Raw genomic sequence first — 25,246 nt, 5'->3', positions numbered from 1 at the left:
TCCCACACGCTCACACTGGGAGATCCTGTTCAGCTGGTTTCCAGCACGACACCTAAAGTTTAGCGTCACTGCTTGCCAGGATCCAGTCCCCAAGCTAGTAAATGTGACCTACATTCTTGTCTGAGCTGGCATTTGGCTGTACAGCAGAACCTCAGAGTTACGGACCCCTCGGGAATGGAGGTTGTTTGTAACTCTGAAATATTCATAACTCTGAGCAGCGTCTTCAGCTCCTACCTGTAAGCGGCTGCTCTGCACATGCGGGTGGGGACAGGCCGCTGGTTCTAGCCCCCTGGCTGCAAGGGTGATGAGTGAGGCACCCTGGGGCACCGCAGCATCAGTGGGTGCGTGGTGCCGGCTGTGGCCCTTTAAAAGTGAGCTGCTCCTCCTGAGCGCAGCGGGCTGGCAGCCGCTCCCACCCCAGCAGCTGCTTTACTCTCTACTTGTGCGTATCCTACCCCTGGGGGGTCCCTGCTTCTGGCTGGAGACACTTGCGATCACCATGCTCTGTTCTGCCCCGGGGTCGCTGCTCAGGGCAGGCAGGGAGCTGATTTCCCTTCACGTCGGTCGGGCTCATCCCTCGCTTGGAGAAGGAGGCTGTCTCACCCCTGCTCTCAGGTGTTTGTCTGTATACACCTGATTCAGGCGGCATACACCCTCCCCTCCCTGTCAGCCTCCCCGTTTGCATGTCGGCCACACAATCCCTTGCAGGTCTGGTGCTAATTGAGGGGGTCTGCTTTGCCCCTTCTGCTTTTAAAGCCCTAATGTTATTCCCCACAAGCAAAGAATATGGACTATCCGCCAACATACCTACAACCAGCGCCCGGACCTTTCCTGGGTCTGTATTGAAATCCATGCTGTAGGTAGAGTGAAGGCTTTTACCCCAGGAACTTGAATCCAAATTTTATACCCTGTGAGCATTTGATGGGTTTTCATGACATGGGGCTTAACTATCATTTTATCAGTCGCAGTATCTCTCCATCCAGTGAATGTCCCCCCATTAACTACCACCTTCTGCTCCCCCTGGCGGTCTGATGGATCTGCCCCCAGCAGGGTGCAGCAGGACATGTGCACAGTGGTATGGGATGTGAATGGCTCACGTGGACATTAGATACCATCTCCCTCCAGAGGTTCAGTCAGTCAGGGCAAGTCTACATGATCAAGTACTTTGGACTTCAGGGAAAGCCAGAGATGTTAATTGGCCACTTAGGTGTATTTCACACCCAATTAAGACCCTTGGAGCTCCCTGGAGCCCGAAGTATTTGACCATGTGTACACAGCCCTTGCAAGCTGAGGTTGTGCTAAATTCTCCTGTTTTTTTAGACTATATAGAGTGACCTCAGTTTCCACTGGCAGTGTACACAGGACTCCAGGGGGCTCTGAGGGTGTTAATGGGCTGTGAATTACAGCTACTTGGCCAATTAACACCCTTGGCATTCCCTGGAGTTGGAAGTATTTGAGCTGTGTCAGAGACCAGGACATGGGTGGTCATTCCTAGTGGTTAGTGCAGGAGTCAGTAGCCAGGAATAGGAGCTGAGGGTCAGAGCCGGGTTACTTGGAGTGAGGCAAGGCTGAGCCCAAGGCAGGAGCTGCGCTGGGAACAAGCAGGTGCAGGAACCAACACAGCTCTGGGTAAATGCTTTGAGGTTGGATGTAGTCTACCGGTTCCCAAGATTGCCTGTCTTTACTGTAGCTTTCCTAGTCCACCAGGTACTAGGGCCCTCCCCCAACTCATCTAGAGTTGAGGATTCAGTGGACCAATACTCTTGTCCGCAGACTGTTTTGGGTGGCAGTGAGGGGTTGGAGGGTTTGGATATGGGTTCTCAGTGTAAGGCTTTAAAAGTGATATGTGAAAGAAGGGGTATATCTTCAAGGACTTGGATCTGTTACCTGAAGGCCACCAGGTTTACCCGATCTATAAACGTGAAGAGGCCTAGATATTGGGAGTCTAGTTTGGCGGATGGGCAGCTCGATTTAAGTTCTGGTCAGAGATCTGCACATTGTCCCCTGTGGCCAGATTGGGGGCAGCCTCATGGTCTTCTTCCGTGTTTATAGGATTCTTTGACAGACTGCAAGTGTTTCTTGAGTTCCTATGCACCCAGTGTAGGTGGGAGACTAAATCTGCAGCATCCGGTACTAGGGACCTCATGGGTAAATCTGGATTGAAGCAGGGGTGAAAGCCATAGTTAGCAAAGAATGGCTGTGAGTCAAGGTGGGGATTACATTGTTATATGCAAATTCAGCAGAGCCCAGCGGGGAGGGGGACAGTCATCCTGGTGGTAACTCAGAAAGCAGCGAAGATACTGCTCCATGATTTGATTGACCCTTTCTGTTTGTCCATTAGTTCATTGGATGAGGTGAGGGACTTGATGGCAAGTAGTCTGAGAAATTCCCACCAGAATTGGGTCCTTGATCCAATATAATACCTGTCGATAACCTGTGGTAGTGGAAAACATTTTCCATGCAGAGCCGAGCTGTCTCCCATGCAGTAGGAACAGTTCAGCGTAGAATGAAGTACTCCATCTTTGTTAGGAGGTTGATGGCCACCAGGATTACCAACTGTCCCTGGGAGCATGGCAGTTCTACAATGAAGTCCATAGCTGTGGAAGTGTGAGCAGAGGCTGGAGGAGACTTAAGAGTTTTGATCGTGGATTCTTGGTACAGGTGAAGAGGCTGCAGGACCTTATATAATCTTTGATGTAAGCTCATAGGCCTGGCCATCAGAAGGTCCTTGAGACCAGATTCCGGGTCTTGAATTGGATAAAATAGCCTGCAAGCAGCAAATTGTGCCATAGTTTCAATACCTGAAGGCTAGATTGTTCCTCCATAGGATATCAGGGTTGGAAGTAACCTCAGGAGGTCATCTAGTCCAACCCCCTGTTCAAAGCAGGACCAATCCCCAGACAGATTTTTGCCCTAGATCCTTAAATCTCCTCCTCAAGGATTGAACTCACAACCCTGGGTTTAGCAGGCCAATGCTCAAACCACTGAGCTATCCCTCCCCCAGGACATAAATACAACCCTTACAATAGAGAAGGCTGTTCTCTAATCTGAAACCAGAGTCAGGTTGGATACACACATCATTCAGGGTCACTGGGGAGCAGGGAGCAGATGGAGGATGTCAGACTGTTGTTGATTGTCCCATTGACAAAGTTGGATACTTTGAGCACGGTGGCAGAGTTCTCTTCACCAGATTTGAGAGATTCATTTTTGCGGGATAGGGCATCCACCTGCCCGTTTCTCATACCTAGGTGATAAGTTACCAAGCTAGTGAAGAAGAGAGACCAGCAGACCTAGCACTGGTTAAGATATTCCAGGTTCTTGTGATCCATCAGGACTTGGACCAGGAATTGGGCTTCTAGGAGTGGCGCTACTCCTTGAAAGCCACCTTGATAATTGCTCTTTGTCATAAATATCATAATTTTTTTCCCACTGGGGTTAGCTTCCAAGAATAAAAGGGTGGAGTTGGTTGCTGGAGCCCACATATTGAGACAATACTGCACCTATGGCAAAATTCAAGGCATTGGCTTCCATCTTAAATGGTTTAGTGGGTGAAGCAGGATGGATGCTGAAGTGAATGCCTCTTCAGTCAATCAAAATCTGAGGGAGCATCCATGGACCAAACAAGCGTGGCCCCCTTTTGCAGGAATGGCTTTATGAGTGCAGCCAGGCTAGAGAATCCTTTAATAAAACACCTGTAGAAACTGCCGAACCCTAGGAATTGCTGCACCCTATGGATGTCCTTGGGTGTGGTCCAGTCGGATACTGCTTCTACCTTACACGGGTCCATGGCGAATCCTTCAGGCAAGATGATATAGCCCAAGAATTCCACTCTGTCCCTACCAACCTCGCATTTCTCAAGCTTTGCATAGAGGTGGTTTTGGCAGAATCTCTCCAAGACTGCGCACCTGACGATTGTGGAGGGCCTGACTTTCTGAGAAAATAAGGATGTCATCCAGGTAAATGATGACAAATTGGTCCAGCGTGCCCCTAAGGATGTCATTTATAAAATGCAGGATTTATGAAATTGCGGGAGGGTTTCACAACCCAAACAGCATGAGCAAATGCTCAAAGAGGCCGTACCTGGTCCAGAAGGTGGTCTTCCGTTTATCTCCTTCCCGGATCCCCACCAGGTTATAAGCTCTGTGAATGTTCAACTTTGTGAAGATCTTGTCAGAGCAAAGTCTTTCAAACATTAATAAGTGGTAAGGGGTACCAGTTTCGGATTGTAATCTTGTTCAGAGCTTGGTAGTCCAAACAAGGCCAGAGAGAGCCATCTCTGCCACAGAGAAGGTCCAGGCTCCTGCTAGAAACATGGAAGGGCAAATGAACCCATTCTGAAGGTTTTCTTCAAGGTAACTCTGGGTTCAGAGAGAGTAAATGCACCTGAAGGGAACCTCTGCCCCTGGCTGGAGGTTGATGGAGCAGTTGTAGCAGTGATGTGGTGGGAGAGTGTTGGCTTTCTTTTTGTTGAACAGGAGTCCCTAAAGCTGATGGAGAAGTTCAGTGGGTTGCCGGGGTTGCTTTTGAATCCTTTCTTTGTGTCTCTGAATTCTTTGGAGGACTGAGTAAACCTCGAAGGGTTGCTGGTCCCCGGTTGGCTCTAGGGAAACAGGATTGTCAGCAAAACGGGGAGTCAAAGCATATTGTGACTGACCACCAGCAGATGCGTAAATCATGGGCGACGAGCCAGGGATGCCAAGGACAACTAATGAATGCGGTGCATGAATTGGCCCAAAATGGAGGATTTCTTGGTGGCTTCAAAAGCTAGTTTCCTCAAAGGGAGCCACCTGGTGGATGACCAGTCCCAATGAAAGGAGTGACCCATCTGTGGACTCCTCTAAGTTGGGGGAGACCTTGCACTGGATGGGGAGCTTGTGTGCTCAGGCGAACTCCAGATCCATGAAATTGCCAGAGGTGTTCAAGTCTACCAGTGCCTCTACGATGGTTTCAGGCATCTCAAGGCGCTGCAGCCAGAGAGAGAGTTGGAGATGTGTTGGATGCTGATTGGCCATCACCAGGGTAGCGGCAGACAAGCATGGGTGTGGACTGCTGGGGAGGGGAGAAGGGTACCCCGAACCCCCCCTTCTGGGGCTGAGGCTAGCAGGAGCAGGGAGGACCTTTTTTTTCTGTGGCATTCGGTCAGGCTGTCATTGATCTGGAAGCACAGATTAACTAACACATCCAGGCCGAATGGGGACTCCACCCGCGCCAGTTCATCTCTAATATCGTCACGTAGGCCGAGCCAGAAAACACCACACTGGGTGGCCTCTTTCCACTTGGTGTGTCAGGGATCAGGGCCTGCAGCAAAGCTAGTCTCCAGGCAGCTTCCTCAGTACAGCTGGCCTGCAGCAGGCTACCTGATTGGCTACAGAGGCCAACAGCAGCAACTGGCCAGCTTCTCAACCCTCTTACCCAGCACTGAGCCTGCTCCTGAGGTACCTTATTCCAGCTGCTCCTGCCTGCACTGAGCCTTGCCTCTGTCCTGCTCCTGCCTTGAACCTCTCCTTGCCTGATACCCTCCTGCTCGCTCCAGTTCCTGCCCTCTGCTTTGACTCTTGGCTCTGGCTTCTGACAGCAGAGTCCAGCTCAACCCTTCGCTCTGGTATTCAGTTCCTGCCTTCCAGTTTGACCCTTGGCTTTGGCTCCTGACTATGACTCTAGCCATTAGGCCTGCGCGCCGCTCCGACCACTGAGCTAAACCGCCCCATCCCGGTCCGCTGACAGATTGCGAGCCCTTAATATTGGGGCCAGGGCTCTTGGTGCGAACATGGATGCTACGGAACTGGTGGACTCCATCCAGAACCTGGAAGTGCAAATCACTGCCCGGCAATCACAGAACGTGGCCCTACAAGTGCAGGTTGCTCTGCTGGGTCCTCCTACTCTGCCCCGCCCAGAGCCGAGGAGTCTGCTGCCCAACAAATTGGTTGGAGATCGGGACAAGTTTTGGGGGGAGAGTTTCCTGAACCAATGTGAGCTCCTGTTCCTTCTACACCCCCGATCATTCCCCACCGTCCAGGCCCGTGTGGGGCTCATCTTAAGTTTGTTGACTGGAGAGGGCTTCCCCACTCCTGGAACAGTCCAGCCCCCTCTTGCAATGGTTAGAGGAATTCATTCAAGCTACATCCATCATCTTCGGTGATGCCAACTGTATGTGGACCTCCAAGGCAGCCCTTCAGGCCTTACAGCAGGTAGGCCAGCCCATAGCCAGGTTCGCTGCTGAATTTCACCGTTTGGCTTCTGACACCAGGTGGAATGAGGCAACACAGTGCTGCTATTTTCGCTTGGAGTTAAACGAGGCGATACAGGATGAGCTTCCGTGGGTGGAGCTTCCATCCAGTTTGGACAATCTGATTGGCTTGTGTATCAGAACGGATGATCACCTCATGGAGTGGTGTCGTGAGCATACAATTATTATTATTTATTTTTTCCAGAAGCCACCATTCTCTGTGCCCCTGACGTCCCAGACACGCAGGTCTTGACTGGCATCAGAGCTCATGCTAGCTCACCAGGCTCGCCCGCACCTCTCCAACTTGGAGAAGAACCAACATCAGGCTTTAGGCTTGTGCTTATATTGTGAGGACCCTGGCCATCTTGCCTTGATGTGTCCAGCAAAGTCTTGGGTGGAGCGGGAGCCAGGAAATGCCAGGTCCTCAGCCCCTAGGAGGTGTTCCGAGCCAAGCTGGTCGTCTTCCGCCTCCGGCGGTTCCCAGCATCCATGGGCCACAGCCAATGCAGTAGGATTCCCAAGTAAATTTCCGATGCAACTCTGAATACCTCTATTAATTTGACTATCAGTAAGCTCCGAGATCCCTCTACTCAGGTCGACTCGGGGGCCTCAGGTAACTTTATGAACTTAAGCCATGCTGTTCCCACCATACACGTCTGGTCCATCCAGATCTGGTTGAGACTACTGATGGGTCTCTTCTCTCCTCAGGATCTGTAACGCGGGGTGTGACTGCAGGCATAGCAGAAATTGGAGTCAACACTGATTTAGGAACCACAAAATTTGTCACCGTTGCCACTGAACTTGTCAGGCAGGGGGAGCTTGGGCTCATGGGAAGTAGGGGCTAGAGCTGAAGGCAGTGTGGCTTGAGCTTTCAGGTCTGTAGGGCTCCCAAGATGTCCGACAAAGATATTGGCCTTTCTTGGATCCATGCTCACCATATCAGCTGTAGTTCCCTTATTTTTTGTGCTTTGATGGCTGCTCAAACTGTCAGAGATCAGGATGGGGGAAGTCACGCATACTGGTTGGAGCAGGAGTCAGTAGCCAGCAATTGGAGCCCAAGGTCAGAGCCAGAGTCAGAAGTCCGGAGTTGGAGCTGAGGGTCATAGCCAGGTTACCTGGAATGAGGCAAGGCAGGGGCAAAGCTGGGGCCAAGGCAGGAGTCGGGCTGGGTCTGAGGCAGGAGTGGGGTTGGAACAAGACTGGAACAAACAGGCGCAGGAACCGACGCAGCTGTTGGCGAATGCTTTGAGCAGTCACCCCACTGCCATGGCTGCTGGGCTTAAGAGCTGGTCTGCTGACTCTTCCCACCAGTCAGGGACTGTAGCCAACGAGGCAGCCTACTACAGGCCAGCTGCACTCGTTAGGTTGCCTGGAGACTGGCTCTGCTGCCCCTTCCAGCACTGCACCGGCCTCAGTGGGTGGGTTGGGCGATTCTGGACAGAGTGACCCCACTGGCCGCATATGGCGCACTGCCTTTCCCCACCCGTCCCAGGGCTTCTCAGAGGTGGTTTCTCTGCTCCTGGGTGTGGGTCTCGGCTTGGGCCTGATCCCTGTCCTCTGATCCCATTCTATCTCTGTTAGGTTTTCTGTCAAACCCAGGTCGACTATCTGCATACCGATCTGCCCATTTCCCAGCTGTGGCTACATCTCTGGGATTTTGGTCTCTCAACCAGGTTTTTAGGTTAGGGTGGCAGAGTTATAGAATTGTTCTAAACCTAATAATTCACAGGGCTCATCGACCGTGGTAACCCCCCAACCAAGTCCCCATTTTCTTACATAATCCCTAAATTGGTTTGAAACCTCAACGTAGGTCGTATCCCCTGTTTTTCTGAACTCCCTGAAACCTTCTCCTGTACTCTTCAGGGGTCAGTTTAAAGTTTTGCAACAAAGTTTGTTTACATCACTTATAATCTTTATAGACCTCCCTGTCCATAGAGTGAAAATGTCCAAAGCCTTTGTCCCTGACTGTCTGTCGTGGAGCCAGATACCATACCAGGTCCTCCTGCCCCAAACTTCTTCAATTCACACTCCATTTCAGAAGCATTTAGAAACACACCCATGTCACCGCCTTCCCTGAAGCTAGGAAGTAAATTGGAATCTTTGCCACCCACCAGAACAGGTACATGGTGCCTGGCTTCACCGGCTGGACTAGAATTCTGCTGGTGCCGTCTCCATCTCGAGCTGATAATGCCACTCCTTGTCCTTCTCCCTCTCTTCGTGCTGGCTCTGATCCTCCTTCTCCCTCTCTTCGTGCTGGCTCTGATCCTCCTTCTCTCTCTCTTCGTGCTGGCTCTCATCCTCCTTCTCCCTCTCTTCGTGCTGGCTCTGATCCTCCTTCTCCTTCTCTTCGTGCTGGCTCTGATCCTCCTTCTCCCTCTCTTCGTGCTGGCTCTGATCCTCCTTCTCCCTCTCTTCGTGCCCGCTCTGATCCTCCTTCTCTCTCTCCTCGTGCTGACACTGTTTTCCCGTTTGTTTGCTCTTGCTCCCAGTTTACTCATTCTTGCTCCCGGTCCCTGTCCAGCTGTATCCTCGATTGGTGCGTCTGTGGACCAGTTGCATTCAGGCTGGATGAAATATGGCTGCTGTTTCTGTCAGCCTCTTCCCTGCTTCCCTCCAGGGCATTGGTGTGATGCTTCGTGGGGGTAGCCAGCATCGTGAGGCACCTTGCTGCCACCTGCCCTTCGTGTGAGGAAGCTTTATCTGTGCCTGCTGGGGTCAGCTCCCCAATTCCACTGGCCATGGCCAACACATGCACCCCCTTCGCAGCCCCCGCTGTTACTCTGCAGGTTAGCAATTGGCACCCTCGAGACCTCCAAGCGTCTCTGTGGAGAATCCAGCCCCTTGTCCAGTGGACACTTGCAGTAGTCACAGATTCACTGCTTCCCAAGAAACAGCGCAGCACTAGCATGGTGAGGTCCCACTTGGGGAGCGTAGAAGCTGCTGTGATACAAACCATCACCTTCATCTCCATTTGCGAATGTGTTTGGGTACAACCGAATTTCCAGAATTCAGGATGCAGCTCCCAGAAGCCAGAGGTCTTCTCCTCTAGTTCTTGGTCCCAGATGCTGCAGAGTACATGATGCCTTTCCTCTGTACTGTGATTATATGCATTTAGGCAAGGGTGGCGAGTTACAGGGGCCCATGGTGCCCGTGCTCCAGGAATATTCAGGGCCCGGGGGCCCGGCTCCACCAATATTCAGGGCTGGGTCTCGCCCCCGGCCCTGCCTGCCGCCCCTGCGCGCCTCCCCGGGAGCATCTCCCGGCCCCGCCTGTCACTCCCGGGTGATTTAAAAGGGCCCAGGGGCCCACAGCCACCACCGCCACCACCAGTAGCACAGCAGGGCTAAGGCGGCTTCCTGCCCGGCCTCGCTCCGTGCCACTCCCGAAGTGGGCGGCACGTCCCTGCGGCCCTGGGATTTTAGGTTTATACAGTGCATTGGTTGCATGTCTGAGACCTGGTCCTTGTGTCAACATGGGGAGTCAGAGGAGAGAACTCAGTCTGCTTGGTCCTTTTTCCTCTTGCCAGGTGCATTGCAACAATATGTTTTCTAAGGGGGTGAAGATCTTCCAGAAGGTGGAATGTCTGTTCAAACCACGGCTGATTGCAGAGTGGGAGGCTGAACCTGTCGGCGTTTCCACCATCTTGGATGACAAAAACCCCAGTGCAAGGTTTGTGACCATCCCCCTGAATCAGCGGGTGGGCAAAGCCGTCCTTTGCCGTTTCTACTTCGCTGACACCTGGATGATGATCAGTGAGATTTCCTTCCAGTCTGGTAAGTCTCCTTCCAAGAGCGATAGGGGATTGTGGGGAGCAGGAGGCAGACAGGGGGAGCCTGAACAGGGATTGAGGCTGGCAGAGGCAGGGTTGATGGAAGATACACAGGGATCAAGAGCTGGGGAGCAGGACCGTCAGTGGGAGGAAGGGGGCAGTGAGGGAGCAGGTGTGAGAGCAGTCAGGGAGAGGAGCAGGGGGGCAATTGGGGAGCAAGCGCAGGGCAGGAAGTCGGGGAGCAGGAGCACTGAAGGTTGAATTTTCAGCTTGTGACTACCACACATTTTGGGGGGCAAGGGGGCAGAAGCTCAGAAGCCAAAGCAAAGAACACTAGTTTTTTGGTTTGGGTTTTATTACAAACTCTCCTGATTTTCCAGCTTGTCTCCCGCTATTCTGGGTTCTGTGTCAGGGCTTTTGAATTAGAAACAAGGATTAGTTATGACCCCAAAGCCTCATGCTGCAATGAGACAGCCTGCTCTGCTCTAGTCTGGCCTTTGCCTGGCACTGGGACCAGTCCTTCAAAGCCAGGCCCACGCCCGCAGTCCATGAGTCAGTGAGTGAGGTTTGCTCTCCTGAGCGAGGGTGTGCAGCTGGGGCCCTTACCCAGTGATGCTGCACGTATAAATAATGGAAGTGACCAACCCCGGGGTTCCTGGCAGATCCCGGGGATCACAGAGACTGCTGGCAGAGGCAGCGGCAGGGAGTATGCGACAGACTGACACCTGCTCTTACCTTCCCCAGACATGGAGAATGTAAATCCTATTGTGGTTACTCTAGCCACAAGCACAGCAGAGCTGCTGGATGCAGAGACCAACGCTACTGAGGCGGCATGGGGTAAGGACTTGACCACAGTCTACTACACAGACACGCCAGACTGTAGTGGCGGATGGAAAGCCCTGCTCTGTCACAAGAGAGGTCCCTCCCTCCTTGCAAAGTGCTTCCTGCAGCACTGTGCACGCCCCAGCATCACCCCTCCACATCTAGCACTAAGTGCTTTATGCTACGCTCACTAATCCAGGGCTGTCTCTGCCCCCGCCACAGTGCCAGACATAGGATATGGCAGGCCACCCGGGGCAGGAGACCCAAGCGCACATGTGCAGCCAAGGAAACCTCAAAACCTACCCACTGAAATTGAGTCCAGGTTCATTTTCCACCCTACTATGAGTTACAGTAGCCCAGAGCCACCATTTCCAAAGGCAAGAACAGCATGTGGCGCCCGCAGCCGCTAGCACCAAGTTATTTGTGAAGTTCCAGGAAAAGAGACTTTCTGATTAAACCAGTGTGAAAACAGATTAGCTTTGTTTGCCCCGGTTCTCTTCTGCACCAGACTGTTAGCCTGTGAGTGCCACCCCTACATCTTGTGATTCCAGTTCCTTTTCATTTTCTTCCTCTGTACAGAAACCACTTCTTTTATAACCAGCACCTGGCTAGGGGAGAAAGCAGATGACTCCAGTACCTCCATCCTGGTTGGCTGCCTTGTGGCTATTATCCTTCTGCTCCTGATCATTATAATCATCATTCTGTGGAAGCAGTATGTCCAGAAGAGGCTGGAGAAGGTAACGTGACGGTGCTGCTGTACATGGGAGTCTGGAGCTGTGCTGACCCTGGAAGTACTGGGGAGTCCCTGGGATGTCCCCAGTGGACAGGATGCCATAGAGCTCCCACTCCCTGCTCCCCACCGTCACATCCTGGGCTCCTCAGCATGGAGCAGGCCCCAGTCAGGATGCTGCTGTACTAGGGAGCGACCGCTGCCCTTGCAGCCAGCTCCCGGCCTGACCGCTCCGAATAGCTCAGCAGCTTGTTCTCTCTTCCGAAGGCCCCACGGCGCATCCTGGAGGAGGACGCCATGGTTCGTCTCTCCTTCTACAGCTACACCATCGTCAGCAACCAGAACCAGATCCACCAGTCTAATCCCACCTACGAACGGGTCTTCCCACTGGACCTGGAATATCACCAGCCTGCCACGCTGCTCCAGAAGCTACCTGAACTCTCCCAAAGCGCCGAGGATTCAGGTAAAAGTGGCCGGTGTCCGGGAGTCAGCAGTGTCTGGAGGGTTATTCATTTGTTTTATTTCCTTCAACTTCACTGGTTTCATCCAGGGCCCTGGCAGTCTGTTCTGACCACTGCACCACACTCTCCTCCCAGAGCCAGGGACAGAACCCAGGAGTCGTGATATTCAGCGATCCACTGCTCTGTAGCAACTAGCTCACAAGTCACTGGCAACGTGTATGTTATAGCCCCCTCTGGTGGCTGTTCTACATAGAGGATAACTTCGCATTACTTAGTATCTCATAGCATTTAAAGCCGAAAGAGACCATCTAGTCTGGCCTCCTGTATATCACAGGCCATTACATTTCACACAGGTACCCCCCTGATTTCAGTTAAATTAAAGCATTTCAGTCCTCAGGAGACCACACTGTTGTGTGTCACTGGCAGAGAACAAGACAGAATGAGGTCATGCAATGGCAGGGAATTGAATAGGTTGAGCACGTCCAAATGATCCCTGCAGATAATCCATAATCCATGCCCCCTGCTGCAAGGAAGGTGAACGGCTGCCAGCTTTAGCTCACACCTTAGACAGAGGTCTGTGCTGTGGATCTAATTTACTCATAAAGGTCAGTACAACTCCCCATGAAAGAATTTCTGTTTTTCCAGGGGGGGGTTGTAAGAAATTACTTAATATTAAAAATGTGTTAAAAGAACGTTAAGATTGCAAAGTGAAGCACTCAAAAGTTAGGAAATGCCAGAATTAAGGTTTCCCGTGCAAACTTAATTTGGTTCCCTCCTGTGTAGCCATTATGATAGTCTTTAATTACAAATGACTGGAGGATAGCTAATGTGATACCAATTTTTTTTAAAGTTTCCAGAGGGGATCTTGGCAATTACAGGCTGATAAGCCTAACTTCAGTACCAAGCAAATTAGTTGAAACAATAGTAAAGAACAGAATTATCAGACACATAGATGAACATGATTTGTTGGCGAAGAGTTCACACGATTTTTGTATGGGGAAATCATGCATCATCAGTCTAGTAGAATTCTTTGAGGGGTCAAAAAATATGTGGACAGGGGTGATCCAGTAGACATAGTGTACTTAGACTTTCAGAAAGCCTTTGATAGGGTCCCTCACCAAAGGCTCTTAAGCAAAGTAAGCTGTCATGGGATAAAAGGGAAGGTCCTCTCTTGGATCAATAACTGGCTAAAAGACAGGAAGCAAAGGATAGGAATAAATGGTCAGTTTTCAGAATGGAAAGAGGTAAATAGTGGTGTCCCCCAGGGGTCTGTATTGGACCAGTGCTATTCAACATAGTCATAAATGATCTGGAAAATGTAGTGAAGAGTGAGGTGGCAAAGTTTGCAGATGATACAAAATTACTCAAGATAGTTAAGTCCAAAGCAGACTGTGAAGAGTTACAAAGGGATCTCACAAAACTGGGAGACTGGGCAACAAAATGGCAGATGAAACTCAATGTTGATAAATGCAAAGTAATGCACATTGGAAAACATAATCCCAACTATATATACAAAATGATGGGCTCTAACTTAGCTGTCACCACTCAAGAAAGAGATATTGAAGTAATTGTGGATAGTTTTCTGAAAACATCTGCTAAATATACAGTGGCCATGAAAAAAGCTAACAATGTTGGGAACCATTAGGAAAAGGATAGATAATAAGACAGAAAAAATCATAATGCAACTATATAAACCCATGGTACGCCCACACCTTGAATACTGTATACAATTCTGGTTGACCCATCTCAAAAAAGATATATTAGAATTGGAAAAGGTACAGAGAAGGACAACAACAATGATTAGGGCTATGGAACAGATTCCCTATGAGGAGAGATTAATAAGACAGGGACTTTTCCGCTTGGAAAAGAGACGACTAAGGGGGGATATGATAGAGGTCTATAAAATCATGACTGGTGTGGAGAAGGTTAATAAGGAAATGTGAAGGGGTAAATAACATTAACACAAGAATGAAGGGTCGCCCAATTAAATGAATAGGCAGCAGGTTTAATAACAAACAAAAGGAAGTATTTCTTCACACAGTGTGCCATCACCCTGGAACTCATTGACAGAGGATGTTGTGAAGGCCAAAATTATAACTGGGTTCAAAAAAGAGTTTGATAAGTTCATGGACGATAGGTCCCTCAATGGCTTTTAGCCAAAATGATCAGGGATACAGCCCCATGCCCTTGGTGACCCTAAGCCTCTGACTGCCAGATGCTGGGGGATTGGATGGCGGGGGATGGACCACTTGATAATTGCTCTGTTCTGTTCATTCCCTCTGGGGCACCTGGCATTGGCCACTGTTGGAAGACAGGATACTGGGCTTGATGGACCATTGGTCTGACACTGTATGGCCGTTCTTATGTTCTTACATGTTCACATACTACCTTTTCCCCAGGACCCCTGCCTCAATCAGTGCACTGGGAGGATAATGAATGAGAAGGGGCTGTATAGCATATGAGGCTGTTGTCCATATTATTCCTGCCTCATTCACAGCAGAAGCTGGAAGGAATGTCATGAAGAAAGTCAGGGGCTTCAAGCTATAGGTGTCTCAAGTTGGGCCTCCAGTCATTGAAGCAGCCAAAAGGACTGGACATCTTTGTAAAATTTGGCCTAAATCTCTCTGGGCCTCAGTCCCCATCTGTAAAATGGGGTTACAGTCACTTTCCTATGTCTCAGGTGAGCTGTGAAGATCAAGTCATTATGTCTGTGAGGTTCATATGCTACAGTGATGAGCATCACAGCAACTCCCAGGAGGACATGAATTCTTCCCTATTCAGTGTAGGGTGAGCAGTAAATAAGGCAAAAGGCAGTGGATTGAATATTCAGGACAAAAGGAGGCTACCTCATCCCCTGAACACCATCCATCCTGTGCACTTAATGAGGCAGAAGCCACATGGTAAGAACAGTATGTGTTACTGTAACTCAAGGCTGTATGGCAAAGGTGTCCAACCTGCAGCCCGGGGGATCTTGTGGCCCTCAGGGCTCTTGGCTGTGGCCTTGAGAGTAACTGCGTTCAGATGAACGTTTGTATTTGTATTTGATTACATGTTGCTCGGGGGTGGGGGGGAGCAAAGCAGCCCCCGTTCCTGGAAGAGGAGGGGAGCAGGTAGTGAGAGAGCAGAGGGCTGGAGCCGCATCACGTTCATGGTGCATGGGAAGGGAGGGGAGGGAGAATCTTTGACTCTTTCCAGCAGGCCGTTCTGGCAGTTGGGCTGGATTGACACTGCTGGGTTGGTATTAGCAATGAGGATGCCAGGAAGCCACAGTACCTTGTGCCTAGAGCCCAGCCTGTTCACCCCAAGCCAGTTGGACGTGTTCCGTTCACTGAGAAGCAGCAAAGAGGATGCCAGGGGAACTGACAGGCATGTGATGAGGCTGTGAAAGTTGTGAACTGTATTAAAGGTGAGCCCAATGGACTGTTTGATGTGAAGAAATGGGCATTCGGCATCAGCAGCTGCTCCATAGTGATGTTCCCTGGCGTTCATGTGGGGCTGTTCTCAATCACGTGCTGGAGCTCAGAGAAGAGGCAAAGGTTTTCCTGGCTGACCACTTAATGACTGAGTGTTGGACTTTGCCACCTGATCAGCATTCTTTTAACATAGCGGGGTTTGTGTGAAACATAATAGTAGTAGTAGTAAATTAGGTTTATACCAAAATAATAGGAAAGGGACCTATGCGGGCTCTATGTACCCTGCCATAAATTACTGACCCAAATGAGTTCACCCGGCTGATTTCTCTCCGAGACCCCGCTCTGCAGCAGCCCATGTAAACAGAAATGTCCCACAGCATGCCCAGAAGACCTGGGCTATTTCAGCCTAGGGGGAAGCCTGTTCCAGAGCTGAGAGCCCCTCACTGAGGATGCTGTGCCGCCAGCCCCCATCTCTTTTAAATGGAGGGGGAGCAGCTCGAGTGCCCCCACGTATCGCAGCTGTGACAGGCTGGCACGAGGGGAGATGGCCCCTCAAGCAGCCAGGTCCCAGCCCAGTTAGGGATTTGTAGATCAAAAGCAGTGACTTAAATTCAATCCAGAGGCCAATAGGGAGCCAGTGCAGACCGTGGAGCTCCTGCTGGGGACTTGTGCTGTTCCTGAGAAACACCATTTACCAGGCATTCTGCACCAGAGCGAGTTCCTGTTCTGAGCTTGGATCGCAGTGATCCGACCTTGAGATGGGGAAAGGTGGAGGAGCTCCAGGCTGCTTCCCCGGTACAGCCTTCCCGAAAGTCGTTACCTAGCAACACTGAGATGCCCTGTGTCACGTGCGGGGCTGTGTAGGTGAGAGTTTGGTCTCCGGTTGAGGCATGAGTGGGTTGATGGCCATTTAACACAATCAGGACACTCCACAAACATTTGTTCGGGGAAACAAATGTTTGCGGTTTACCAGGGGCGGATCCTAGTTACAACAGGAGCAAAATCTCGATGCAGGCCCGAGCAGCAGCACTGGGGCTGAGATAAGCCGCCCGCGGTTCCTATGCAGGATCAGGCCTGACAGCAGCCCGGCTGCCATGACTTGGAGAAGGCAGGCGTGCTTGACTAACCATGTCTTTGGTTTTCCCCCAGCATGCAGCGGTGACTACGCTGAGCCCGACCTCACCAAGTCCACCCCGCACCAGGGCTTCCAGAACAACGTGCCTCACTACGCGGAGACCGACATTGTCAGCCTGCAGGGCGTGACGGGCAATAACATGTACTCAGTGCCTGCCCTCACCGTCGATTCGCTCACCAAGAAGGACATCTCCGTGGGCGAGTTCCCCCGGCAGCAGCTGCGACTCAAGGAGAAGCTGGGAGAAGGGCAGTTCGGAGAGGTACAGGCGTCTTTCCGCCCCCTTGGCAGCAGAATGGAGGCACATGCCCCAGTACAATGGCCCTGGCACAGCCGGCCTGCTCAGCTCCCTGCCTGCAGTGTCCAGGCTACAGCAGAGCTCACATCCCTGCAGCTGGTTTTCTGGGGGGGTCTGCACATTCCCTCCTGGCCCCTGCGCTGAGCCAGACTGAGAGACCCTAACCTCTCTGCATTCTCCCTCCCCTGGTTTGTGTCAGGAACCCTGGGCAGCCTGGCCTTAGCTCCCAGGAGTTTGCTGACTGTCCCCCTAGCCATACTCTCCCATAGCGCCCCTTGCCCTGTCCACAGCAATCCTCTGCATGCTCTCACTTCTCCTTCCCTTTCCCTGCCTCCTTCCCTCCTCATTCTCACACTATCCCATCTCCTCAACCCTCCCGTCCTCCCCCTTCCACTGCTCCCGCCAGCTCTATCTTCTCCTGTTGCCACCCTTCCCAACCCCCGCTTGCCTCCACAAATCCAAAACTCACCTCCGCTGTCTCCTCAGTCTTTAATGAGGCTAATGAGGAGCTTAGGGATAATGGTAGGATGACAAATAGGAATAAGGATATGGAGGTAAATATTACCACATCCAAGGTAGAAGCCAAACTCAAACAGCTTAATGGGATGAAATCAGGGGGCACAGATAATCTTCATCCAAGAATATTAAAGGAACTGGCACATGAAATTGCAAGCCCATTAGCAAGAATTTTTAATGACTCTGTAAACTCAGGGGTTGTACCGTACGACTGGAGAATTGCTAACATAGTTCCTAGCTTTAAGAAAGGAGAAAAAAGTGATTCGGGCAACTACAGGCCTGTCAGTTTGACATCTGTAGTATGCAAGGTCTTGGAAAAAATTTTGAAGGAAAAAGTAGTCAAGGACATTGAGGTCAATGGTAATTGGGACAAAATAGAACATGGTTTTACAAAAGGTAGATCGTGCCAAACCAACCTGATCTCCTTCTTTGAGAAGATAACAATTTTTTTAGACAAAGGAAATGCAGTGGATCTAATTTACCTCGATTTCAGAAAGGCATTTGGTACGGTTCCACATAGGGAATTATTAACTATTGGTATGCTAAATGTATACATCGAGGAACAAAGAACATAGGCCATACTTACATGATGGGGGACTCTCTCCTAGGAAGCTGGGACTGTGAAAAAGTCTTGGGGGTTGACATCGTGGTGTATAATCAGCTGAACGTGAGCTCCCAGTACGACTTTGACCAAAAGGGCTATTGTGATTGATCCTTGAATGCATAAACAATCTACAGGTACAGTCCAGAACTCCATTGTCGTCGCCAATAGACAGGATTCCCTCCTGCTGATTTATTTCTTCCTGTAAATTCCCTCAGTGAAGATTTCACAATCCCTTCACTAGCATTCGGCTCAGACTGCAAATGAGCATCCATTGTGAACTGTACAATACTCAATTTACATAGAGACAGACTGCTAGATGAACATCTTGTGACTGAAAGCAAATTGTTTAGCAACTTCTGGTGATTGGCCCCAACTCACAGACCTTCAGAACAAAATGTTCAGTGTAGATACAGAACTCCTCACATATTATCCGTACGCACGGCTCGCAAGGACAACGGAGACCAGTATAACAATAGAGACCACACATGATGTCCTTTGGCAAAATAGTACATAGAGACCAGGCCCAGGGAATCCATGTACTGTAACCCTTATGCACCTCTGTGTCCTCTGCCAGTGGACACCTAGAGGTCCCCAGGTCACACCTGGCTTCGCACATAGAGATGCAGGCTATGCTGGAGGACTGCTGGCTATCTCTGGCTTGCAAAATGGACCCTTAGAGAGACAAGATGGGTGAGGCAATATCTTTTATTGGACCAACTTCTTTTGAAAGCTTCTCTCTCTCACCAAAAGAAGTTGGACCAATAAAAGACATTACACCTCACCCACCTTGTCTCTAATATCCTGGGACCGACACGGCTACAACTACACTGCACACAAAAATGGATCCTGGTCCTTTGTGGCTAGTCAGGGGAGATTTTGGAGTTCATCAGAGATGGAATTTATTAGTTCAACACAGGGAGGACCTTGTTCGAGAAGCCATTATCTTATGTTAATCACCTCGCCAATTACCACAGTCATTCAAATCTTCGCTTATTTCAGTGTTTGCAGAAGGTGATGGTGAAGCAATGGATTTTCTGGATCACTCCAAAGGGTTTTCAGGATTGGGTGTGAAATCGAGTCTCTTTGGCCAGTGAATGCCTTTTATTGCAGCAGCAGTGAAGTGCTTCTATGACTGTCTTGGCCATTTGCTACAACGATCCGTAGAGCTGGATGAGTTCTGCAAGAAAAGTGCTCATAAATAAATCTTAGAATAGGAAATGACCACCTTTGTGCCCTTTGTTGCTATTAATGAGCGTTCACACACGTGGGCTTGGATTTGCAGGAATGTTTGGGGCATAGTTGTACTTTACTCAATCCCTGTTTTCAATGCAGACGAGGGTATTGCTATTAGTTATTTCTTTGTTTCAAGTTTCAGCTATTCGGTTCAGGAGTAGAAACCATACCATGCGACATAGGTAGATGAGCAATCAAATACTCAATAGTTGAAGTGAACAGTTAACAAATAACCCATAGGATGAAAGTAGCTCACGTAAGCTCTTCAACAAACACTTACCAATAACAAATCTGTTCACAGAATCCGGAGGCAGTTTTTCAACTTTTTCTGATCAGAAACAAAAAAAAGACTCAACTCACTGAATAATTTACTTTCAAGGGATAATTCAATCAATTCTAACCATAATGCTTATCCATAACGTGATGTGTTTTTTCCTCTTCTTCTCTGACTGTCCCACATGTTCATGGCTGACCCTGCACTCCCTTTTCCAGGTACACCTGTGTGAAGCAGATGGCCTGTTGGAATTTTTGGGACTCTCGTCTACGGAACTCACCAACCAACCGGTTCTAGTGGCCGTGAAAATGCTAAGATCCAATGTCAACAAAACAGCCAGGTAACCACATGACACTATGCGACAGCTGTAATCTGAATATGAAGCCTGATTCTGCTCTGAGATTAGTTTTACACAGGTTACCGTCACTGACTGCAGTGGAGCGACTCCAGATTTGCACTTGTGTAAGTGAGAGGCAAGTCAGCCCTTGGTATGTGCATATAGGAGCAGTTAGTGCCCGAGTGGGTATTTGAACAGAGATAATGGAAGTCAGTGGAATGTCAGTTTTATCCTGGCTGCTGAGTGGAGCTCATGAGCAGAGAGCTAGAGTCCATACTTGATGGACGGGTGTGGTTAATAATGATATATTTTATTATATCACTCCCCCTATCCAGCAGGGCACTAGTGGGCTTATCCACTAATGCTGTGCACACAGAAATAGGTGAACAAGTCCAGTTCATCCAGGAAAGGGTCACAAAGACACCAAGGGGGAGGAGTCCTTTGAAAAGGATGCGATCGTGTGAGTTATAAGGAATGACATGAAAACTACACGGTTGGCCAGTTTCACAGAAGGCTGGACATTTATGTAGAGAATGGGAACATCCACAGTGACATTACACTGGATAAAAACTCTCAAGAGTTTATATGGGCATGAGCCAACTTCCAGCTCTTGGGGATTAGGAGGAAACGCTTCTGGAGAGCAGGTTTCCCATCATGGCCAGCACTTGGGTTTCTTACCCTTTCCTGTGGTACTAGCCACTGTGAGTGACAGAATACTAGACTGCTGGCCCCATGGGCTGATCCGGTTCCTAGGAGAAACCACAGAAATACAGACCTGTGGATAGAAAAATAACCTGATCATATACAACAGTGATGGACGCAGGATGGAGAGATGGATAGAAACTTTCACTTCCTGCATGGTGCTATTATGTCATCCTTTATCCCTGAGACTTTGACATCACCACATCTGGAACAGCCTCTGCACCTTCTCCCCCACCACTCCCTTCTACCTTCAGAAACCCCTCTTGGGGCCTGGCCCAGCCATAGTCTCCCTCCCTGCAGAGCCTGTGTGGCTAAGCCCTGCACTCAGGGGTTGTTTCTGTGCTGCAGCTGTAGGTGCAAAGGGGATTTCAAGAGGGTGCACTCTGGTTACAAAGCAGAATAAAGGGAAATCAGTGGGAGAATACTTCAGGGAGAAAAAGACAGGCAACTCTTTTGGGAGACTTCAGAAAAACTCCCATTCCTAGTGTTCAGAGCCTCTCTATCTCCCCTTCGCCCCTCCCAGATTCCTCAAGCAAAGGAAAAGAGGACAATGTTCAAGGAATCAGACTTATGTCTTTCTCTTTTTAAGAAATGATTTCCTAAAGGAGATCAAGATCATGTCCCGGCTGAAGGACCCAAATATCATCCGACTGCTGGGAGTGTGTGTGCGTGATGACCCGCTGTGCATGATAACAGAGTATATGGAGAACGGAGACCTCAACCAGTTCCTGTCGCAGCGGGAGATCTGCAGTAAATTCGCCATTTCGAACAACATTCCATGCGTCAGGTAAGAGGATAAGTCACGGGTTCTAATGCAACAGTTTCAGTGCCCTGAACTTAAAGTATATTAATATTAAAAACAATCTGAATTGTGAAGCAGTTAAGGATGCTACATGTGTAACATACCACAAGTACTGTACGCCACAGGCCACGCACCACAGCGTTACTTTTGCCTGCCACAGGATTCCAGCTTCTGTCAGCCCCTTTACCAAGCCACTCTCTCCTCACACAGGAAACTACTCCAACGCTTCCCCGGGGTACCCAAGATTGTGATGCTGCTTGCTACCACCTGTCTGTGCCACTGTGTGTCAGCCTCCTGACTCCCCCAGCCTCTGGCAACACCCGCGCTGCCTGCCAGGCCTCTGCCAGCCTTGCTCTCTCTGTGCAGGTTAGCGACAGGTGGACACCAACCCCCACCTCCTCCGAGGGTTCCTCTGGAGTGCCCAGCCGCTGTTCCACTGAACACTCACAGAACTCTCCGGGCAAGTCTACACTTAAACCCTCCAACATAGCGCTGTCTACACCAGGGCTTAGGTCAGTATAACGATGTCGCTCGGGGATGTGGATGTTTCACACCCCTGAGCCACGCAGTTATACCGATACAGGTCTGTCGTGTAGACCAGAGCTCAGAGTCTCTACTCCCAAAGGAGGAGCACACACCAATGTCCTAGTGTCACCTCAGGATCACTACTCTGCCTAACACAGAACACTTCGTTATAGTTATAGTGAAAACAAGGGGAAGTCTGTTATCAAACAGAGATTCAAATGACAGTAAGTAAGAACACTGGAAACAAATGGTAACAAACTCATAACCTGCTTTCTGGAGCCTAAACTGAACTCACAAGACATTCCCCTGTCTCCTACAGGTAGCTTACCCCAAGTCATTGCCCCAGCATTTTCAGCCAGGAGGGCCGAGGCTTTCCTTTCCTAAGATCAAGCCTGCTGGCAGCTTGTCTTGCCAGACAGAGGGATCAAATCATCCCCTCTCCACTTATTTTTTGCAGTTACAGAATATGGTCCCTTACCACAGGAGGTCCCCTCTAAAAAGATTTACCTCGGGGTTTCTTTGTCTTTGTAAAGCCGCAGGCCTGCACCTGGCCCAGGCAGCAAACATGGCCAGTCTCCAGGTATGGCCATTGTTTTTTATCCTAACTGAGTTGGCACAAAGGCATACAATACACAATGGTCTGCTCGAGAAATAAGTGTTTGCTACCCCCTTCCTGCCTAGAATCACCTTCTAGTGACCTGTCTTAACTTACATGCTTTAAAAACACAATTTTCAGTAAACATCCACAAACTCCTTACGTGTTATCTGCACAGACATTTCACAATGGTTACGATGACGTGTGTGACACAGGCATTCAGTAGAGACCTTACATGACCCCTTCTGGTGAACTCAGACGATTCTTTAAGCCTATATGCCTCTGTGCCTTCTGCCAGTTGGCACCAGTTGTTTTCTGGGGCCCAACTATATCATTTAATATTCACAGCTGTGGACAGTACTGGTAGTAGTGATAAAGTGGATGCCTGTGGGTGGACAGCTAGAGGGTATGTAGTGGTAGGTGGCTTTATCCCCTTGCATTTGTGTGTTTGTGCCAGGTATGTTGTGGGTGTGGCAACCAAAACTGCTTCACGTACAGTTTTGTGTATTCATTTCCTGGTTTTTATAAATGTTTAAGTGAGGGGAGTTGAGGAGCGTGTGGGGGCTTGGGGGCAAACTAGGGTGGATGGCTTCCAGAGGGTGCGTACAGACCTAGTGCCGGGACTGAGAGAGAAGATTTCATCTGCCCGCTTGAGAGAAAAGAGTTAATTCAGCAGCAGCTGCACTCTGGCAGATAAAACCTTCTGTCTCTGGAGCGACTCATAAAAACTCTCTCCATTGAAGGATAACATCTGATTGAAAAATATAGCCACTGATGGAGAAGTTTTTATCTCAGAGAGAGGATTTTATCCTGTGGAGAAATGTTGTGTATATGGTGGAGGAATTTTGTGTGTACAATGAAGAAAATTTTATCCAACAAAGAGTTTATATTTTGGTTACCCGTTAGCATATAAACTTTCAATTTGGACACATAATGGTTGAAAAAAGACTCTAAAGACTTTTAAATGGCCAGTTGCACCAGATCCGCTACAGATTAATCTATTAATTTTTATGTAGAAATATTTTTCCTAAACAAGCTGTCCAAAAAGCTCACTGGACCATTAATGTCAATATTCAATAAATCTTGGAACACTGGGGAAGTTCCAGAAGACGCCGGAAGAAAGCGAATGTTCTGCCAACCTGACACTGATCCTCGGCAAAATAATGGAACAGCTGATATGGGATTCGATTGATAAAGAATTACTGGAGGATAATATAATTAGTGCCAATCAAGATGGGTTTATGAAAAATCGATTCTGTCAAGCTAACTTGATAGCTTTTTATTTTATGAGATCACAAGTTTGGTTGATAGTGCAATCGTGGACTTCTGTGAGGCATTTCACTAGCAGCTGCATGATATTTTGGTTAAAGAACTAGAACAATACAAAATGAACACGGCACACTTCAGATGGATTAAAAACTGGAGACAGATCAGGGCTGACTGAGTGACGGGGGAATCTGAAGGAGCGACCGTCACTATCTTGGCTGCCACCCCCACCGTCTCCCGAGTCCCTCATGATCCACTGTAACAACGTTGGGCCTTCAGAGTCCAGATCCTGAGCAATGTTCTGACCAGCATGGGCCAGAGAGAGGGTCCCAGATGACATCACAACCTCCACTGGCTTCAGTTCAATCCCAAACTATCTGGGATGTGAGACGTTGTCAAACGCTGCTGCCACCCGCACACCCTTTTGTGTGTTCTTTTCCTTCTCCACCATATTTCTTCTCTTTCCTATCCATCTCCTTTGGCCTTCTGTCTAATAAGAGTCTGGCTTAGCCAGCCAAGACTGCATATTTTGCAACACTGCTGTGAGCCTGTGACCAAAAAAGCAGATAAAAGCAATGCCCTGAGCTGCCCGACGCTGGTACTAGTTTGCCAGGTCTCAGAGTGGCTGATCAGACCAGGTGCGGTGCCTCTATTTCTCCAGCAGGGAAGTTGCAACTAAGAGTTCTCACCCGAGACAGAAGCTGCATTTTCCATCTTGCCTGTTCTTTTCTCCCCCAATTTTGTGTGTGTTTGTCTTGGTTTGTCTTTTAGAAAACAGGATCGGACTTCAACAGCAGCAACAATAACAGCTCCAGTCCAGCTCACCTAACTTCTTCCCTTTCCCCCCAAAAGAACAGCTATTACCATGTGTAGTACCACCTAAAAACCTGTCACTTGGAGGTGTTTTCCTTCTAAAACTCTCTTCAGCTAAAGGTAAAGGGAACAAGGGATAGTGTTAAAAAGAAAGCCTTATGCAATACTGTACATTTCAAATGCTTTAACTGTTTTTCCTTCTTTTCTGTCTCTTTAATAAAAGGTTAAGCTGCTCAGTGGTGTTCTTTGCCTTGGGACTAAGATGGCTGAGGTCTCTGTATACCAAACCTTGGTTACAACTGTTTAATATTGGACCCTTTGACTCTTTGGGCCAATTTATTCCGTCAAAGTGAATAGAGTGTTACTTCAGCTTCCATAGTGATGACCCCTCCGACCCCTTAGCTGCGTGGTTCCTCGCCCTCACTTCATCACTTAACAAGCAGCACTGGTTGGGCTCTCCCACTCACCAGAAGAGCCATTCGGTTGACCTGGTCATCCCCAAGCCCTGCTTTCTGTGAGCTCACCATGAGTTCTGAGGTCCCCCATCCCCTGGTCTCTGTCAGCAGCTCTCCCTCATGCTGTCACTCGATCCTTCTGGGTGTGTCTAGGGTTCAAATTCAGGCTAAAGCCTAACCCCTCCCCTTCCGTCTTCACCCAGATTGTGCTAACCCAGGGCTCGGACCCAGAGTCCCACGGGGGTTGAAGGGCCTGAGTCAAGCTGAGACCCA

General features: G+C 49.4%; 1 protein-coding gene across 3 annotated transcripts in view; it reads left to right on the top strand.

The window, feature by feature from the left end:
* The window catches only part of LOC117889497 (discoidin domain-containing receptor 2-like), a 141,549-nt gene that overhangs the window by 97,230 nt on the left and 19,073 nt on the right, over positions 1-25,246 (top strand). For all 3 annotated transcript variants that reach the window (XM_034793801.1, XM_034793802.1, XM_034793800.1), the window contains 7 exons: positions 9,753-9,999; positions 10,740-10,832; positions 11,397-11,554; positions 11,815-12,010; positions 16,571-16,815; positions 19,697-19,818; positions 21,107-21,304. In XM_034793801.1, coding sequence (XP_034649692.1) covers positions 9,753-9,999; positions 10,740-10,832; positions 11,397-11,554; positions 11,815-12,010; positions 16,571-16,815; positions 19,697-19,818; positions 21,107-21,304 — 1,259 coding nt within the window. The remainder of the gene's footprint in view (positions 1-9,752; positions 10,000-10,739; positions 10,833-11,396; positions 11,555-11,814; positions 12,011-16,570; positions 16,816-19,696; positions 19,819-21,106; positions 21,305-25,246) is intronic.

The sequence above is a fragment of the Trachemys scripta genome, chromosome 17 (assembly GCF_013100865.1).
Source record: "Trachemys scripta elegans isolate TJP31775 chromosome 17, CAS_Tse_1.0, whole genome shotgun sequence".
In the NCBI taxonomy this organism is placed as follows: Eukaryota; Metazoa; Chordata; order Testudines; family Emydidae; genus Trachemys; species Trachemys scripta.
This window is presented reverse-complemented; position numbering and strand designations above follow the sequence as displayed.